At 43.7% G+C, this 20,292-nt stretch overlaps 1 protein-coding gene across 1 annotated transcript; it reads left to right on the top strand.

Moving 5' to 3' along the window:
• Window positions 1-1,567: 1,567 nt before the first annotated feature.
• Window positions 1,568-14,740, top strand: si:ch211-212o1.2 (uncharacterized protein LOC492735 homolog). The gene is made up of 7 exons (XM_034040060.3): window positions 1,568-1,910; window positions 2,338-2,526; window positions 6,900-7,019; window positions 7,599-7,690; window positions 9,441-9,585; window positions 12,091-12,303; window positions 13,471-14,740. The coding sequence occupies exons 1-7, from the start codon at window positions 1,886-1,888 to the stop codon at window positions 13,590-13,592; spliced, it is 906 nt and encodes a 301-aa protein (XP_033895951.1). The 5' UTR covers window positions 1,568-1,885; the 3' UTR covers window positions 13,593-14,740.
• The last annotated feature ends 5,552 nt before the right edge of the window (window positions 14,741-20,292 follow it).

Consider the following 20,292-nt stretch of genomic DNA (forward strand, 5'->3'; position numbering starts at 1 on the left):
TTAGCTGGTTGTTGACAGTTAATTAACTTTAAAAACAAGCGTCCAGTGACCATAGGCCTGATGGATAAGCCAGGCATAGCAAGACATCCAGCCCAAAGTGAGAACGAATTGGGGCAGAACTCCTGCAAGGTGATAAAACAGACAGGAGACATTGTGTGCACAGTCTGAAAGCCTTTCAAAAGGGCTTAATTATATAGATGTGTGTGTGTGTATACACACATATACACAGATGCACACACACAGTAATATAGTGCACAGTAGATCCCAAGCCAGTTGCTTTGCTTTGTGTGCAGTGTCTGCTGGCTTTGGTTTTCTTTCCAGTGCAGGTGGGTATTGCTCTGCGGTGGTTCTGTAGCAATGCAGCTCACTCAGGCTCCGATTCACAGGGGTTTCCTTGAAGCTGCTCAGTCAGGCCTGAGGCTGGAGCACACCTTCATGCTGTCTGCAGAACGAAGGCTGGGCAGCCACGGGAAAGCACCAGGGAAATCAGGATCTGCTGCAGAACTCAGCAAAGCAGCACTGTATACAAAATAACAGTACACTGAAAGTACTGCAATGGGCTTATTATAGGGGAACATAAACACATCTAAAAAGTGACCCGCTCTGGAAGCAGATCATATGCAGAAATACCTGAACAATAACACAGCCGTCTGGAAACGGGAAGTCTCTCAGGACTGGGCTTTCAGGGGGGGTCTGTTGACTTTCATGGAACTGCAGCTGGGACATTGAGAAGTGTATTCTGTATACATCCTCTTGCCAGAGCTTGGTGGGTACTACTGACCCTTGATTTAGCACTGCTAACAATCCTTTATTATGACGCCTCTTTGTAATTGTGTGTGCTGCAGATCTGGAGCTTTACAACAGCACAGCCTGCTGAATGAAATGGAACAGTATTCATGGAATAAAACCCAGCAGCTACTCATTATATTACAGTATGTAGGGAATGACTGATTTGAGACGCCTACAGCAGCATAACATACAGCACTTGTTAGTGTAATTAAAACAAACATTTTGACAAGATTTCCATAATAATACTTTTTGTGCACGTTGTTTTTTTTTAACTGTTTGTAACACGTGTGAAAAGACTCTGAATCATCCCAGTGTGCTTGGTGGAGCTGTGGGGGTGTTCTGTAAACGGTTTGAAATAAACAAGCACATGGGATTCAGAGAGGGCTGCCAAATTACTCAAAATAATATTTTCAATAATATTTCCAACTTGTTACATTACATCCCTTTTGTGACCACCCCACCCCCCAAAAAAATTAAAAAAGGTAATAACTGATTTAGTTTCTGAGTGTGCTGTTTGTGTAGCAAAACAATACAAGTTTGATCTGTAATGTGTTAAGTGTCCACTAGGTGGATTAGGAGCAAGGATTTGCAGAATAAACTTGAATACAGTAAAAGTCAACTATCTATATACAATATGCATTACATTCCAGAGAAGGCATAAGGGGATGACGTCTTGAACTGCAGCTGCATCTTTAATGGTAATTGGTTCATTTGCGTGTTTGAGAAAACGCTAGCTCTGCCTGCTTTGTGCATTGCTGGTTTTGTCAAACGTGAAACACATCCGGGCATTTACAATGAAAGAATGCATTCTCTTTTACTGATAATTTCAGGGTTGCATGGCAACAAAATAAACAACAACACAACAAACACTGGAACAAATGCCTGCTGAACAGTTGATTTTCATCGTGAAGTCTCAAAAGAACCTCTCCCTTAATCATACTGAGAAGGCGGTCTTCTGTGCAGCTATGACACGACTGTAACCGGTCGGAATACTAATCTTACTGCGACACACCTTCTTGCCAGACCAAGATCCTAGGGATCGTCGTTATTTTACAGCCAAGGTAGTGGAGAATAATTGTGATTTCTTGATACGCGGATGATGGAAGGTTTCCAAATGAAAGGTAATAAATAACTAGCCACGACTGTATTCAGTTTTTAACTGGCTGGGTATTCGTGACAGGAACTGGAATCTTTTCAATAGACATGTAGCACTCAAACATCACACGGTAACAGACAGGATACAGTTTAGCTTAATTTAAGGCAGAAATTAAGACGGTTTATCATATATATTTTGAGATAAAAGTCAAAAGTAATGTCAGTTTAGATTAAAACATTAAAATCTGAAAAAAATACCACCTCTTTCTGTTGTGCAAATGCAACCTGCATTTTCTGCGACTGTATTTCCGGGTTTATTAAGGGTGCTGCTGGGGTAGTTTAGTAAAGAAAGTGTGCATTTGAACGCCGTGGTCAGCAGTCCAACCCAGGCCCGCATCAACTATTCAGGAATTTTATTAGTTTCATTTAAAACACACTTCATATGCATTCTAGCTGGAATCGAGGGTAAAGAGAAGAGAATGGAGGCTGTTCTGCTCTCGGAGACGGAGATCAAACGCGGCTCCATGGCAGAAGAGGATCCGAATGGCAATGAGCACGGAGCGGCTGCTTGTACTAGTCGAGCCCCGCGGTGGGGACCGCAGCACGCTGGGGCCCGGCAGCTAGCTGAGCTCTACTCGCCCGGTAAGCAAGCAGACCGATTAACTGATGAGTTCTCGTACACTATCATCCGTTTATAAAGGCTTCATTCCACCTATTTTGAAATATTATACATGCGGTATTCCCGCATGTACTTTAATAGGACAGTCAATAACCTCCCCATTTACATAAAGGATAAATGGCTACACTTCAGTTTACTGGCAAGTAAATTATTAACTATTGGACTGGCACAGCTGGACTCTGTTTTTACTGTCAGAGGTTGTTGTACACTTAATAATAAATATATTTGAGAACCATGGTCATTTATATACACTTATATAGCGCCTTTCAAGGCCCTCTCAAAGCACGGTTGTTGTACTAGTAGTCATGGTAGAACCCTTTATTATAATAATAATAATAATAATAATAATAATAATAATAATAATAATTACTACTACTACGACTACTACTACTATTGTTGTTGTTCAAAACACTCATATCAAACTGTGTTAGCTCTGTTCAGTCAGCGTCTGAAAGGGACTTTTGTTGTCAGAATTGAAAAAAGGAAGTGGCTGTTGTTCTGAGAACTTGTCCTTCACCTCACAAGACATGGATCTAACATTGTATCAGTCAAGTCCTTCCTGGCATCCGGAACTAGGTGAACCAACAGTGAAATACACAGGCCAGTAAGTTGATTCAGTGTGTTATTCAGTAATAAAGTTGCAGATGAACTCTCCCAAGTAGTTGAAATCAGGAGCCCAGTGTATTTGGCAGACTCCAGGCTTGCTGGCAGTGTAGTACAGTGTATTTGGCACGGGCCTCCTGGCAGTGTAGTACAATGTATTTGGCAGACTCCAGGCTTGCTGGCAGTGTAGTACAATGTATTTGGCAGACTCCAGGCTTGCTGGCAGTGTAGTACAGTGTATTTGGCAGACTCCAGGCTTGCTGGCAGTGTAGTACAGTGTATTTGGCAGGCTCCAGGCTTGCTGGCAGTGTAGTACAGTGTATTTGGCAGACTCCAGGCTTGCTGGCAGTGTAGTACAGTGTATTTGGCACGGGCCTCCTGGCAGTGTAGTACAATGTATTTGGCAGACTCCAGGCTTGCTGGCAGTGTAGTACAGTGTATTTGGCAGACTCCAGGCTTGCTGGCAGTGTAGTACAATGTATTTGGCAGACTCCAGGCTTGCTGGCAGTGTAGTACAGTGTATTTGGCAGACTCCAGGCTTGCTGGCAGTGTAGTACAGTGTATTTGGCAGGCTCCAGGCTTGCTGGCAGTGTAGTACAGTGTATTTGGCACAGGCTTGCTGGCAGTGTAATACAGTGTATTTGGCACAGGCTTGCTGGCAGTGTAGTACAGTGTATTTGGCAAAGGCTTGCTGTCAGTGTAGTACAGTGTATTTGGCTGACTCCAGGCTTGCTGGCAGTGTAATACAGTGTGCATGTGCATGTACATGGCAGTATAATAAATAGCTTTACTAGGCGGAAGCTATTATCTAAATATATATTTATTTCCCTTCGGTTGTACAGCACATGATCGACAGGAAAGTCAAAAATAGAACAAACCTGCGTGTCCAACAGAACGTTTCAATTATTTACACCGCAGGCCGGCTGACTGCACTAAGTTCAGCTGTGTTCACACTGTTGTGTTAATACTTGATCATGGAGCTCTTGCAGTAAGTACATGCAGGTGCCACTAACTTTGTGGTTTAGCTGGTTGCAGTCCACGGATGTAAATAAGACTAATTCCAGGTAATACATGCTTGGTTAGCCAGTAGGTAACAAGCTCAGGTGTGTCTTAATAGTAAAACCAGGAGTGGATCAAACTGCTATGCAATGGGAGTCTCATTTCCATCCCTGCAATGAACATTCAGGAGACCCCTGAAAATAAAAGTACACAGTCACAGTAACATTTTTAAATGTAGTGTGTAGCGCTGACGTTAGAGACACATTCACTAGGTGACATTCTATCACACTTTGATACCATTTGAAACAGATGGAACTCTGCTTGGTAGGGCTAGTGATCTGCAATGTGCTTTTTCTTAAGACCGACTGGTACAGTAAGATGTTTACCTTACAGTGGTTTAAGTTGGAAGCTAGCTATGCCTTTAAATAAAATAATAAAAAAGCAACAACTTTGAATTGTAGTTTCTTAGCATCATGCTCTATTTTAGTCACGCACAGCTCTTGTGAGGAGGGCAGGGAGAGGGTGTCATTCAGACAGGAAGCGCTCCTGTGTTTAAAGTGGCCTCCTATGAGGGATGGCCTATTTTAAAATCTCAGAGGGGGAATATTTTCAAAGACTAGCTCTGATCACCTGATGCCTGACATCACATCGTGCTTCCCACTAGATATACAGAGAAAATATAGTCGCCGTGGAGTGCACTAGAGAAGGCTAATGGAGAGAAGGGAGTGTGTGTGCTGCCATGCTTAACTCATTGTGATGGTATTCCTGGAGCATTCCTGCACAGTTTCATAATCCCCTGATAATAATGACACTGAGCTGAGGCTGTGCAGTTCAGTTTCTTGATCGGAGTTGAGTGTCGTGTGTTAATGGTTAACAATAATGACACTGAGCTGAGGCTGTGCAGTTCAGTTTCTTGATCGGAGTTGAGTGTCGTGTGTTAATGGTTAATAATAATGACACTGAGCTGAGGCTCTGCAGTTCAGTTTCTTGATCGGAGTTGCGTGTCGTGTGTTAATGGTTAATAATAATGACACTGAGCTGAGGCTCTGCAGTTCAGTTTCTTGATCAGAGTTGAGTGTCGTGTGTTAATGGTTAATGATAATGACACTGAGCTGAGGCTGTGCAGTTCAGTTTCTTGATCGGAGTTGAGTGTCGTGTGTTAATGGTTAATAATAATGACACTGAGCTGAGGCTCTGCAGTTCAGTTTCTTGGCGATGGCTCTCCTTCCTCCCCTGTGGTGTAAGTCCACAAGTGAAATATACACATCCGTATAAGAATTACTATTCTCAGTAAAATATGTAAACTCAGCCACTTGTGTATAGGCCGCAGACCAATACACAAAACATTTATTTTTTCAAGAAATGGAGCCCAAACTAAAAGCTGCCAGACCTTCCCGCTCTCTGAATTGTTAAAGGATGTATTTTGTTGTTTCTGCTGGAAACGTATGGTTTCAGAACAATCTAGACATTTTATTTGCAATTAAAAATCACTGTGACAAGACAAGCCTTTTGTCGGCCACATCCCTCTCTTTAGAAACACCCGCAGTCAGGTTGTACATGCGTGGATAATGAAGTTTCTCAATCCTCCTGGTCGTGTGAGTCAGTATGAGACAGTGGGTAATGAAGTTTCTCAATCCTCCTGGTTGTGTGAATCAGTATGAGACAGTGGATAATGAAGTTTCTCAATCCTCCTGGTCGGTTGAGTCAGTATGAGACAGTGGATAATGAAGTTCCTCAATCCTCCTGGTTGTGTGAGTCAGTATTAGACAGTGGATAATGAAGTTTCTCAATCCTCCTGGTCGTGTGATCTGTATGAGACAGCTCCCCTGCACAGGGTGCAGGCACTGCAATTGGGGTGTCACATTTATTGACTAAAATCTACATTCTACCCTTTTTAAGGTTCCTTGTACCTGCATTTTGAAATGCTTGTTTCTTTGTGATCATCCCTTTCATTAGGATTTTCCTGTTTTACCGCAGTAGCAGGATGCAGTACTGTCTCAATAAACAGACGATACGAAGGTGCAGGCTCAGAAACACCGCCTTGTAGCTCAGTGACTGATTTCAAGTTTCAGAGGACTTGTCACATAATAACTATAACCAAGGGACACATTTGCATCCTACAAGCACTACTGTACACCTTTTAAAAATTTGCTGTTTGCAATGCACTGTAGTGTGCAGTGTGGACTGCCTCCAGTCACAGTGACTGCGCTGTAGTGCGCAGTGTGGACTGCCTCCAGTCACAGTGACTGCGCTGTAGTGCGCAGTGTGGACTGCCTCCAGTCACAGTGACTGCGCTGTAGTGCGCAGTGTGGACTGTCTCCAGTCACAGTGACTGCGCTGTAGTGCGCAGTGACTGCGCTGATGCATGAAGATTCTGTTCTGGTGAAACTGCTGTATTAAATAAGTAGATAAATGAAGAGATAGAAAGCTGTAGGCTGTTGAATGTGACTGAAGAGGGTGAAGGGTGCCCCTTGATTGTGTGCAGGCTAGTACTGTACCATATTCTCTGGCCCCAGTCCAGCTCTCAGCACAGAGCCACCCTTGTCTAAAATCTGCAGCTGTTAGATGATGTTGAGAGACACTTGTTGTTCCTTCATGCATCGCTGTGCCACATCAATGAGTTCTACACGGCATACATCAGAGCTACAACAGAGAAGCACAATACAGAGTGACAGTGATATCAGGGAATGTTTCAAAAGGATGTAATAATACTCTCTCTCTCTCTCTCTCGTAGGAAAACGATTACAGGAATGGATCAGCGTCATCTTGTGTCTCTCCCTTGTAACGATCAACTTTATTTTCCTGTTGATAAACTTTTCCACAGTTTATATTTACAAAATTATAATCGGCACAAGTAAGTATGAATTCAATAGTTTAATAGTCATTTAATCGCAGTTACACTGGTCCTGGAGACATTAGAAAAACACATGCTTGCAACAATTCCCCTTTTACCATAATAGATGTTCAATAGGTGTAGGTGTGGCAGTCGGCATGCAGTCCAGTATAGTAATCCATGAGCAGGAATAAAGCAGGGGATAGGCGGCTGAGACGTCAGCTGTATTCAGTGTCATGTGACTTCTTTCAGAGTCTCTTGAGATAACTGACCGACAGAGGCTGGTGGTTTGAAGCGGGTTTCCTGACGCACGATCATGATAATCCGGTTTCATGATTATTTTATTTTAGTACAGTTGTTAAACATGCCATACAGTATTGCATGCATTACCTTCTCCGGTACATCACCCCCCTGTAGAATTGAGATGGGCTGTGGGGATGCTCAGTCAGAGTAAAGCCTTTGGTCAGCTGGTTTTGCTGCAGCTCTGAATTGTGGCTGTCTGGCTGCTCATCCCTGGTCGGGTATTTCTTTTGAAATGGGAGTGGGGCCTCGCAGAAGGCACTCAGTGTATTAAAGCAGCTCTCTGCTTCTTTGTTTCAGTTGCTGGGATAGTTACTGCTGATTTTGCCTCCGGTCTGGTGCACTGGGGAGCGGACACGTGGGGCTCTGTTGACATCCCGGTCATTGGGAAGGTGAGCGGGCATGGCGCTGTGTGAGCGTGTGTTCTGTCTGGGGTTGCCTGAAATGTTTACCAAGCTTTTTGATACTAAAAAACCATGACTGCTTTTATTGTTTTTCTTTATTTGTTATTCTTTTTTTTACTTTTGCCATCTTGGCAGCTCAGTGGGTCGCAGACAGGCCTCTGGGATGCAAAGTCTTTGCCAGGAATATCCAACCTTGGAGAGAGCAGGACAGGAGTAGTCAGGGCTCAGTAAACAAAACAGAATACCTCTTAAAGAACCCTTTAAACGCTGTGCAGTCCGTGCAGAACCCCATTGCATTGCAGCAAGCCGGACCATCGTTCATTCCGTCACCGGAATCCACTCCTGCATGGTTAATTGAAGCTCCAGCGTTTTCTCCTGAAAGAGCTGAAATGGCACGTCCTGTGAGATCTGCACTGCAGTGATTCACAGCTGAAGCGAGCAGCCCCTTCCAGAGCCTGTGGGTGCAAAGGGATTAGTGCAGCCCTGACTTGAACTGCATAAAGATCTTGCACTTGAACCAGCAGAGCTCACTGCTCTGTGTTCCAGCAGACCCCTTGTTTAAATGAGCCTGGGGCCGTGCACTTTCAGTGTGGTCATTGTATCTAAATGCAGCCCCTTTCTGTTACTCAGAAATACCAACAGAAGAACAAGATGTTTGTTGAGTTTCTTGTAGTATTTCTAATTGAGTGTTTGTACAAGTTTTGGATCCCTGTCTATTGCCGCACAGCCATCTACCTACTTATAGTGTAGGAGCTAATTCTGCCCACAAATGCATCAATATTTCAGACTGTTCTGAATCAGGAGAGGTGGGACCCTGCAATGTTAGAGAGTGGATTTGTAAAGCATTCCACTGCTTGGTGTGGGAGGAGAGGGCATCTTTTTAAAGTGAACACCCCGTCCACACCCTCCATTGGTGGGTCATGCCACAGCATTTGCCTGCCTGAGATGTATTTAGTAGTACAGTATGCTGGCGTGCTCATGGAGATTAGTAAAAATAGAGGAATAGCAGGTGGTTGAATGACTCTGAGATTGGAAATGGTATTAAATAGTCCATTCTGTAATGGTGTGCCCACAGAGCAATTCTATTCCCATGTTATCTGTCATCTCATACTGTGCATGGTTATTTATTGCAGAAAGCAAAGTATTTTCCAGTTGTTTCATATATTGAATACTGTAGTAAACTATTAGTCATTTTCAAATAATTCTGCAGTGCAGCAACACTGAGAGGCTCCCATATAGAGGTGCCTGTCAGCAACTGCAGGATACTATTCGCTTAGCTGTGTTTGAGCAAGGAGAGCTTCCTTGTATGGCTCTAAAGAACTTGTACTAATCTAGACAGTGTCATCGGTCAAAATGATGGCATTTCCATAGCCATTATAAAGTATAGAACATCCCCTCCTCACTCCTAACCCTTCATACAGTGTGTCCTTATGATACACTGCAGCCCACAGTGCGGTCTGAAGGATATCGCTCCTAACCCTTCATACAGTGTGTCCTTATGATACACTGCAGCCCACAGTGCGGTCTGAAGGATATCGCTCCTAACCCTTCATACAGTGTGTCCTTATGATACACTGCAGCCCACAGTGCGGTCTGAAGGATATCGCTCCTAACCCTTCATACAGTGTGTCCTTATGATACACTGCAGCCCACAGTGCAGTCTGAAGGATAGCAGCACATGCTGACCCTGTGGAAGTGTATGTTCACTAATCTCTTACTGTCTGTTTCTTCTCTGCAGGCATTTATACGGCCGTTCAGAGAGCACCACATTGACCCCACTGCAATAACCCGACACGACTTCATCGAGACCAACGGGGATAACTGCATGATCCCCCTCCTCCCGCTGGCTCACATGGCATACACGTTCATGAGCCACTCCCCAGGTGGGTTGTGATGTCATCATTGTGAATCAGTTACTTCACAGGACTCGTATCAACCACCCCTCCAAGGTCATCCCGGGATCCAGAGGGATTCCCTGGTCCTGTGGAATCCTGCCACCTCTCCAGGGTCATCTCTGGATTCAGAGGGATCCCCTGGTCCTGTGGAATCTTGCCACCTCTCCAGGGTCATCCCGGGATCCAGAGGGATTCCCTGGACCTGTGGAATCCTGCCACCTCTCCAGGGTCATCCCGGAATCCAGAGGGATTTCCTGGACCTGTGGAATCCTGCCACCTCTCCAGGGTCATCCAGGGATCCAGAGGGATTCCCTGGGCCTGTGGAATCCTGCTGGGACTGGAAGGATAGGTTGATTGGATCAGGTTACTAACACAGAAAGATATAATGAATGAGATACTTTCAGGTAATTCTATACTGTGCATTGATACATGAGCTGTATCAAACCTTTAATCCCGGCCCTAAAGTATTTTATTATTATTATTATTTATTTCTTAGCAGACGCCCTTATCCAGGGCGACTTACAATTGTTACAAGATATCACATTATTTTTACATACAATTACCCATTTATGTAGTTGGGTTTTTACTGGAGCAATCTAGGTAAAGTACCTTGCTCAAGGGTACAGCAGCAGTGTCCACCACCTGGGATGAACCCACGACCCTCTGGTCAAGAGTCCAGAGCACTAACCACTACTCCACACTGCTGCCCCTCTGCTGTTCATTCAGATCCTGGTTTGCTTGTGAGCTCAGAGGCTGAATAAAGAGGATGATGATACATGATAATGCACAGACCCAGCTTTCAACCACCAGCTTTGGTGAGAGTTGTGTTGAGCGCCCTCTGCTGGGGGAAAAGCAAAACACAGCCTGTAAATATCCAGTGGTGCGCATGGAACAGTTTTTGTTTGTTTCTGTGAAGCTTGCGGCAGTCTGTGCAGACACAGAACATTAAACAAATCGATTCACAATTATAGACTCTGAACGTGACAGCTTGGCAAGAACTGCCCAGGTCTAATGAGAAAAGTCATTGCTGGAAGATAGTGGGCAGTTGCCAGAGGCTGTTTTTTTAATGCATTAAACATATGCAGTCAGTCTGAAACGTTTAGAAATAGATACCAGCTATTGTGACGCAAGGTGCAGTGGGATTTCGGAAATACAGGCGGTTGTGTGTGTTTGTTTTTTTACACGAGATATTAATGTGAATTTTATTTCAACTAAATGTATGAATATGGGAAAACAAACAATGGGATGTCCTTGGTCCTTAATAATATTTGATAATAATGTTTGACCAGTGCTTAATCAATAATATTTCCAAATGCCTGTACATCGATTTCTATACGCTGGGCATGTGCCTACAGTATAGCCTTTCTAAAAATGCTTCAGCATAGAGGCCTCTGAAGAAACGGAGCCCCTCAGACCAGCGTTTCTGTTGCGCTTGCCAAGCCCTACCCTGAATATGTTTTGAGTTGAGTTGTTCTATAGCTTCACTGTGGTATTGTCTCCTCAAGCTAGCTGTGTTGCTTGCATACACTCACAGTGAAGCGCAGTACAGTAAGAAAGCTTAGTGCCTTCACAGACGTGACAAATAGTGAATCCGCTTGTTTATAATGCATGACCCAGAGCAGGCTTTTCCTACTTACACTTCATTTATGTTCAGCGTTTGCGATTATCTTAAAACCCGAGAAAGCTAGTACAGACACTTTTATTTGCTGACAAAACCCAAGATTAACACGGCATCAGACTGCCGTTCTGTTAAACTGCTCAGGATCAGATTATTATTGTTATTTTAAATGTCTGAAGTGTTGACACTTTTCATAGTAAACTCATTAAAAAAGTTTCAACAAAACCCACAATATTATAACCCCAAAATAAGCATTTAATTGTAGGTGTAGGACTACATGTGCAATATTTATCTGTAAGGGTATATGGAAGTAAATATGAAATGTGGAAGAAAAAATCTAAATTTGGCATGCAGATTTTTTTTTACAGTGGTTAAGCTTTTAATCCAAGTTGTAAATATTTAACTACACAGTGAAAACCCTGGAAGTAAGAGTTCAGCAATTTAAAACTAGTTGAGAACAAATTTGCACCCACTTTGGATCACACTTACAACACAAATTGCTATTACCTATGCTAGCTTCATTTGTAGATTGCAATTCTGGATAAAAACACTGAATGGCAACACACTGTTTGAAATTGGAACATGCAATAATATCCTCTAGAAGGCTGCTGTCGTGTTTTTCAATGCAGTAATGAACAATGTGGTGGTGAAATGGACGTTGCTGTTGTGTCTCTCAATGCAGTAATGAACAGATCAGTGTGGTGCTGAAGTGGTTTGTGTTGCTGTCGTGTCTCTCAATGCAGTAATGAACAGATCAGTGTGGTGTTGAAGTGGTTTGACGTTGCTGTCGTGTCTCTCAATGCAGTAATGAACAGATCAGTGTGGTGTTGAAGTGGTTTGACGTTGCTGTTGTGTCTCCCTCTTCTCTGCTGCAGAGTCTATAGCCGAGTCCTACCCCTGGGAGTGCTTTGTCTTCGCACTGTCTGTTTTCGTCTTGATGACCAATCAGATTCACAAGTGGTCCCACATGTACTTCGGTCTCCCTCTCTGGGTCACTATCCTGCAGGATCTGCACATCATCCTGCCGAGAAAGCACCACCGCATCCATCACGTGTCGCCCCATGAGACCTACTTCTGCATCACCACAGGTAAGCCATCCCCTCTCCCAGGACCACCAGTCCTGTTAACAAGTGCCTCGCCAGCATACAGGAATTGCTTTCATTTTGAACATACAGCTCATTGCCGTCTGAGAGTGTCTTTTTGCTGTACTTTGTTTCACACAGTCCCAAATGAGAACAAGGTACAGCCCATAATATACATGTCGTCATTCCTTTAGTGCTGTAATATGAGCCACGGACTGAAGCAGAACAGATGTGGGGATGACTAGCACACAGGGCTCGCCATCAGTCAGAGCGATAAAGGAGCTGTGCTTTCTTGCATTGTACCCCTATGATGACTGGTATTATAAACTCAGCAGCAGGATCCACAGGGGACTGCAAGCACGTTTCAACACACAATGCTATTTCAACAGCTCTGCTCTCCCAGAGGAGCACCCTGCTCTTTGTTTTATCATTGGTAATCTCCATGTATATTTAATGGGAACCTACTGTCACTTATAACAAATGGGCTGCAATGAAAAATATCAAACAACAAAAGATAGCGGCTGCAGCAGCAGTCCTCATTGATAAAGTGTAATAAAGGCTCCAGGGTGCTTCTTCAGTGCCAGACAGGAACACAATCGGGCAGCTCGCAAAACAAATAGGCACCGGGGCACGGAGTTATGCTGAGGACAGGTGTTTTTATTCTTTTTTATTTTTTATTTTTTTTAAATGGATGGTGAAACATTTGTCAGTGTGACCTTATTTAATCGTAAACTGCAAAAAAAACAAACGTATTTCTTTCTCTACCATGTTTGCTACTGTACTGTGTACCAGCAAGGGCTGGCATTGCTGTACCAGGGAGCTCGGGTAACAGGCAATGAGCTGCTTCTTTTTCACAATGTCTACATCTACATTCATCCAGGTAAAGGATGAGATGTCTTGACTTTTCTTTGTGTTCTCGGTCAAGTCAGTAAGTCGTATCTGCTCTGTGGTACTGTATATTACTGTAGCTATTGAGACTCCTATTGCAGAGCAGTTTCACCCATTCCAGGTTTTACTACAAGCTTGATTAGCCCCAGTGTATGCAGGTAACAAGTTCAGGTGTGTCGTCTTAAACTCATAGTACCACCAGGAGTCTTACTTGCACCCCTGAGATCTGTCTCAGTAAAGTATCTGATCTCATCAGGCAATAACTGCCCCACATTTCTCTTTCAGGTTGGCTCAATTACCCTCTTCACTGTGTGGGGTTTTGGAGACGGATGGAAGACTTGATAGAGAGGCTAACAGGAAACAAACCCCGGAGCGATGACCTGAAGTGGGCACAGAAATCAGAATAAGACTTCAACAGAGAGCCTTTCTGTAGCAGGAGAACGCAGAGCACCTTGAAGAACACCTGTCAGAGCGGAACGAGCAGCGTTTAGAGCAGAGATAGGAGTCGAGGACGTATACTCACTAAAACACTGTAGCTTGCAAATGAAAGAGACTTTCAAAGTCTTTGTCAGTTTCAACATGAAAGATATTGACAGATTTCAAATGCTGGTCACGCTTTAGTTCAAGGATCTGTTTTGTATAACCGTCTCATACAGTAAGGTTTGAATGGAACGTGACTTATGTAAAGCTGTCAGAGTCATTGTAACGTTTCTCAGTAAACCCTTGGTTAAGTCTGTCTGATCTCATATTTACATATCTACGACTGCTTGTTCATAATGGACCCTTAACCCTAATGTAATCGCAAACGGAATATCCATTTCATTTAGGAAAGAAATGTCTTATATTTAGAAGCAAAAAATAATAAAATGATGTTTAACATATCCTTTTATAATAAAGGAACCAATATGGCCAAATAATAATAATAATAATAACATGAATGCAGTTAGCCGCTGTGGTCTTTTTCAATGTTAACAGGGCAGCGTGTGAAGCTCATGTTGTTGAAAGCCTATATCATGCATATCTTGTGAATACAGAAGGGAGGGTGGGGTGGCTTCTGTCCATTGCCACTGGGATTCACAGTCCTGTTGTCTGGGGTAGTTCTGTGGTTAGTATTGTATGTTGACTCGTGTTTGGTAGCTAAACTAAGCAGCATTGTAATAATAAAACTTTATAGAAAGAGAGACTGGAAGATGGGCTCTCCAGATAAAACACAAAGCTTTGCTATCTTGCACGTGCAGTAAAATTACAAAACAAAGTGTTCTCACGGAAGGGCTTTCAAAGCTAAATAAGAATAATCGTAATATTCGTGATGATAAAATAAAGGCTTTACAATGTTGCACACCAACTTCATATTAACATGTACTGTAAACATTAATTTATTGGGTTTTTTGTTTGTTTGTTTTTTTTCAATTTAATTTTGAGATTTTGTTACATTTTCAACCGGCTTTGTATTATTACCAAGCAAACTAGAGCTGTTAAATGCTGGTCAGCCTTAACTCCTGTTCTGTTGATTGTATGAAACATATTTAATAAGAATAAAGGAAAGTACTTCAGACATTTGCTTAAAGAGGCTGTTTGCTTTATTTTAAACAGCTGTGTGATTTAATGCATGGGGAAGTCCAGTACAAACTGGCTATCCTTTCACAGCTGTGTGATTTTAATGCAAGGGGAAGTCCAGTACAAACTGGCTATCCTTTCACAGCTGTGTGATTTTAATGCAAGGGGAAGTCCAGTACAAACTGGCTATCCTTTCACAGCTGTGTGGTTTTAATGCATGGGGGAGTCCAGTACAAACTGGCTATCCTTTCACAGCTGTGTGGTTTTAATGCGTGGGGGAGTCCAGTACAAACTGGCTATCCTTTCACAGCTGTGTGATTTTAATGCATAGGGAAGTCCAATACAAACTGGCTGTCCTTTCACAGCTGTGTGATTTAATGCCAGTGCTGGACTGTGAGAATGAAAGGTCATCCACTAATGCTTGACCATTGCTTTTTTTGTGTGAAGCCTCTCTATTACAGGCACTTGATCTTACTTTGAGCTGGTTCTCTTGCACAGTGACTGCTCTCCACAGGTCTAAACATGCATTCTCACTTTCAGGAAGGTTCTCACTGTACCTTGCAAGCCTACCTGTACCACACCTGCTCTTGATCTGTGTATTGAGAACGCCGCAGACAGCGTGGCTGCTTTCTTCACTGCTGTGCTGCTTCCTGGGCTGCAGCTGAGCTTGGTTAGAATGGACAGGCAGTTTCAGGGAAGCTTGACTCCAGTAAACAAATTGGTTTGCTCTCCTTGTGATTGTGGGACACTGCAGTTTTAATGATACAGTTTACCAAACGTCCTGTCACTGTGCTTGGGGCTCCCTCTAGTGGTGCAATGGTAAAAATACACTTTTTTTTCCTTGAAAATCAAGTTCTTGCCTTAGATTACTGAAACTGCTTCAGTTCACCTCTGAATCAAGGATATTTATGTTGTTTACAAATAGCCAATCACTACTTAATTTAAATGTGATTTTCTTAAACAAATAGAAAAGAAAAGCATAACACAGATGTCTTGTTCTTTTCCATGTGGGAATTTTTATTCGTAGGGGCCCAGGTGTTGGTTTGTGGGGTGGGGATGGAAAGCTGTTTCTCTGCATCGTTGATTTATTCTACAGAGTGGTCGATGCTGGGACTTTCCACAGGTCTTCTGAAAACGGTGCTGACGTCGATCTCTGACTCTTTCATGTGCGGGTGAATGCCAACCTGAATCCCATTCTTCTTACACAGCTGCAGCAGAGTCGCTATGTTGTTCTCTGACAATCGCAGATACCTGCATACAGGACAAACACATGTTCAAAAAAAATACAGGGCTTAGTAAAAGTTTCCTGTTGTTTTCCTGTTTATTCGCAAATCATGTAATGACCCACTAGTATTTAAAGTCATTATAAAGTAAATGTATAATTAAGTAGTTAACAGATCCTTAGCCTGAAGTGTTTGTATCATTTTAGAAAAGCTGTGGTTTTTTCCCGCAGAAATTCTTTAGGAAGTGGACAGCACAGTAGTCTTGCTGCTTTGTCACTCTGTCCGTCAAGCATTGAGGAGCAGCGAGACCTGTCGGGATTGAAGGCTGGCAGGGAGGGCTCCCGTGAGCGCGGACTGGCTGCCAAGGTGAGTGACCCCCTGCCCCTGGCACTCAGAATTCAGACAGACGCCACGTCTCCAGGGTGAGCAGATATCAGTCTGACACACGGAGCACAAGACGGAGTGTCAACTCAGCAGCCGCTGCAAAACTACTGTGCAAGTTCCAGAAGTCAGCTTTAGTAAACAATGAGTTAGCGTTTCCTACTGAGGAAGCTTAACAGTCATGGCTGTACAGCCTTCTAAATAGTAATAACGGGTTTCATTTTTAAAAACTTTTTTAACCATTAACACTGTTAACGTTTGTTTTTCATGCCGATTATGATTTCATGTTTTTGTATACTGAAGCTGGCACAGCCTGAAACGTTTGTCTTGTACTTTTTTTTCTAACCTGCATCTCAGCACCTCCTCCGGCCTGAGCGGTGGCTGGTCCAGTGTCCGCTGCTCCTCGGCCCGGGCTCTCTCCAGCATCGCCTTCACTCTCCTCTGCAGCGCGGGGAAGCCCTGGATGGCCTCGTGGAAATAGAAAACATCACTGGCCAGCCGGGCGCTGGACTGGGACGCCATGTTGGACTCCGAAGGCTGGGGGGGGACCCTGCTGGTGAACCCTTGGCTGGGGGCCTCGCTCGGTAAGTGCGGCCGGCTGGCCCTCATCACACTGGGGCTCTCCAGAAGCCTGCTGGTGGTACTGCTTGGGGTCGGAGGACGGGGCGCGTGGCCATTCATGGACAAATCGACCGCACTGAAGGGCAGAGCGCTGCGGTGACCTGCAAGGACACAGGCGAGGTTTGTTGGCAATGCAGACGGCTGCAGTGTGTAGCAAGGCTGTGAGCACAGTTAGTAAAGCACTGCACTTGGACAATGCACCGCTGAAATCTTTTACAGTGTAAAAGCTATTTCATACTTCAGTCTAGCTGGGAGATGGTCATGCCCAAGTCTTGAGGTAAGAGATTGAAATATAATTCAACTCTGGTGATCAGTCTCCCTTGGCTCGCCAGACAATCACATGACAAGAGAGATAAGAAATCACTTCCACAACTGAAGTATAAACCAGCCTTCATTTGCTACTTTATTTTAGTTTTGTTTTCACAAAGGGATCTGCAGAGTTGCTGACCAGACAGCTGGTTGTGGCAGAGTAGGGGAAAGAAAAAAGGAAAATGAAGTCCTGGGGTTAAAAATGGGTAGCAGGACTACATCCCCCAGAATACCTCGGGCTGGAATTAGAGCCAAGATGGGGATGGGATCTCCTCTGTGGCTCTGAGGTAATGAGGGACACCTGCCTGGAATTCAGCAGGCAGGTATAAAAGCAAGTTAAAAATGTTTGTCTATTGTCTGGTCGACCTCTATGTGAAGCCTGGGTGGAACTGTGTGGTCAGACCTGAAAAAGGTAAAAGGGTATTCAATACTCATATTGTATATAACCTGCTTTATACCTGCCTGCTGAATTGCAGGCAGCTGTCCCTCATTACCTTACAGCCTGGTGAGTCCCATCCTGCCTCTGATTCCAGCCCTGAGGTATTCTCTATTTTAACCCCAGGACTACAGTTTCCTTTTTCCTCCCCCTACTCTGCCACACTCTACAGACTGTATTGTATTGAGTTCTGTGGCTGGGGGTCAGACATTACTAATTAACTTTGCAGGCTGTATTGTATTGAGCTCTGTAGCTGGGAGTCAGACATTACTAATTAATTCTACAGACTGTATTGTATTGAGCTCTGTGACTGGGGGTTTGCCCTGTACCGCAGGTTCTCCTGTAGGGGCTGTTCATGAAGCTGGTGAATTTGGGCATGTGGCATCCAAACTGGCTGGGCAGGGCTCCTTGAGACGCTGTACCAGAGGAACTCGCTGTTAATACCTTCTCTGAGGAACCCATGCTTGGCCTCTATAAAAAAAAAATCAGACCCCCACACTCGATCAATGTACACTGTAACCAGGTGCATCCTCTGCTTTACTGAGACCTGCAAGTCACAGTTAGAGAACACCGAATCATAATGCTATTGCACTGGAAAACACACAGTAGCTTTCATTCTGCAACATCACAGAGGTTCAGCTTTATGCTTCAGGCACATGTATGTCAGGAGTGGATTGTAGAGACATTCCATACACTGAACGTTCTTCACTGAACTGTAGAGTTCCTTAAGAACTTCTCCAGAACAAGAATATGAATTGGTTCTAGAAGGAGCCATTCTCATATGCTTTAAACAGACAGTTCTAGGAGTTCTATGTTCTATCCAGCGTTGTTTCATTATGGAGCACCAAACCCCTAACGATTACAGATTGAAACCGCTATATGTTTTAGCATGCTCACCCTGTCAGACAATTCAGCAAGACTGCTACAGTACCTCATCTGAAGAAATACTACAAAGAAACTTCAATAAGTTCAGTGCCAGTCGTTGTGACTGGAAGTCTTTCTCGATGTATCTGTTAGTATTTCTAAATTCAGCACTACAGAGAGTTCAATACCGGTAGTCATGTATCAAGCACCTTACCTTGAATAATATCTTGGTCTTGTATGCTGGGCTGACTTCAGCCAGTTTCTCAAGGCTGTTTCTGACCCCCTTCTCCTCCCGTGTCCACCTGCTTCTTTGCAGCTTTTCTATGCTGTCCAAAGTGCGGCTCAGCTTCTTTAACTAGCAAAGAAAAACACACATTCCACTTGCTTGTAAGGCATGCCTTGGGAGATGAGTCCACTCCTGCACTGATTAAAGGTTTTGAGACTAACCCATAGTCTCCCCTCCTGTCCTCTCCTTACCTGGAAGGATTCTCTGTGGTTTGCGACCCTGAGAGGTTTGATATTTTTGCCGTCTAGCCAATCTAAAGATACTGGAGGCTCCATAGTTTGTATTAATATTTGACACTGCTTAGCTGTTTAGTCTGATTTGTTTAAACAAATACGCAGTACAGGTGTTTATAGATAAGGTGTTTATTATGATGTCATCGGTGATGCATTGCTCCTTGTGAGCTCACAATTGTGTCAAAACCCAGAATTCTTTGGGTGTGTTAAGTAAGTGAGCCGCTCAGAGCAGCTCAGTGAAATAACCCACTTAAAAGCATGTTCAGTTCTACTCCCCCTGAACAGCTCAGAGCTACAGAGGAGACTCCATCCACTATGAGCAGCTCAGAGCTACAGAGGAGATTCCATCCACTCTGAGCAGCTCAGGTACTTAACACAGTCCTGTTTATTCTGTCACTGGAAAGTTACAAGCTTTCCTGTAATAACTGTAATGTAGATGTTAGACAGATTATCTGTTCAAAGTACTGCTTTAATAGTCCGATCAATTCAGTCTGATATTGTGTGAAGAGGTTTTAAAGCTAGCGGGACTTTCCTAGTGCTTAATATACGTTTATTTTCCTACCCTTTGAGTTTTAGAGCTACTAAGCATTAATGTAACGAAGCATTAACAAATCAGCATCCTGAGTCCTAGTTAGCTGCAGTTTTGAAACAGTAACAGGTCTGATTGTTTTGCTCTTTTCTTTGTCAAGGTGAAGATGTTGCACCGGTGTGGAGGAGCACAAGCTGAGCAAACGTGTCCCTTTATTTGAAATGAGCAGGAATCCCCCTGGAGGAGGGGCTGACCTTGAGGAATGCTCCCCAGAGCTCTCATTGCTGTGGTCCAGCCCAGCCTGAGTGCTGCACACACACCGGCCCAGGAAGCACACTCCTCATGCAAGGTGCTGAGGGTTTCAGTTCATTTAAACTGTGTCCTCATTAATATACAGCACTTACCACACCTGGTAAAATAATGATGTAATTGTAGCAATGATGTCATTGTATACAATGGCTGATGATGCAGGATTCATATACAATGGCTAATGATGGCTGTGATACTAAAATTATAGAGAAGGAGGATGGATTAAAGCTGTGCTTTTAGATGTCTTGGTGCTGGTTTCGGTTGGATGAATCTATGCAGGGATGTGTTTATGAAACACACCTCTTATAAAATCAGCTGAGGTTTTGCATGTACAGGACACATTATCCAGCTGACCACAG

This window comes from Acipenser ruthenus, chromosome 19 (genome assembly GCF_902713425.1).
Source record: "Acipenser ruthenus chromosome 19, fAciRut3.2 maternal haplotype, whole genome shotgun sequence".
Lineage (NCBI taxonomy): Eukaryota > Metazoa > Chordata > Actinopteri > Acipenseriformes > Acipenseridae > Acipenser > Acipenser ruthenus.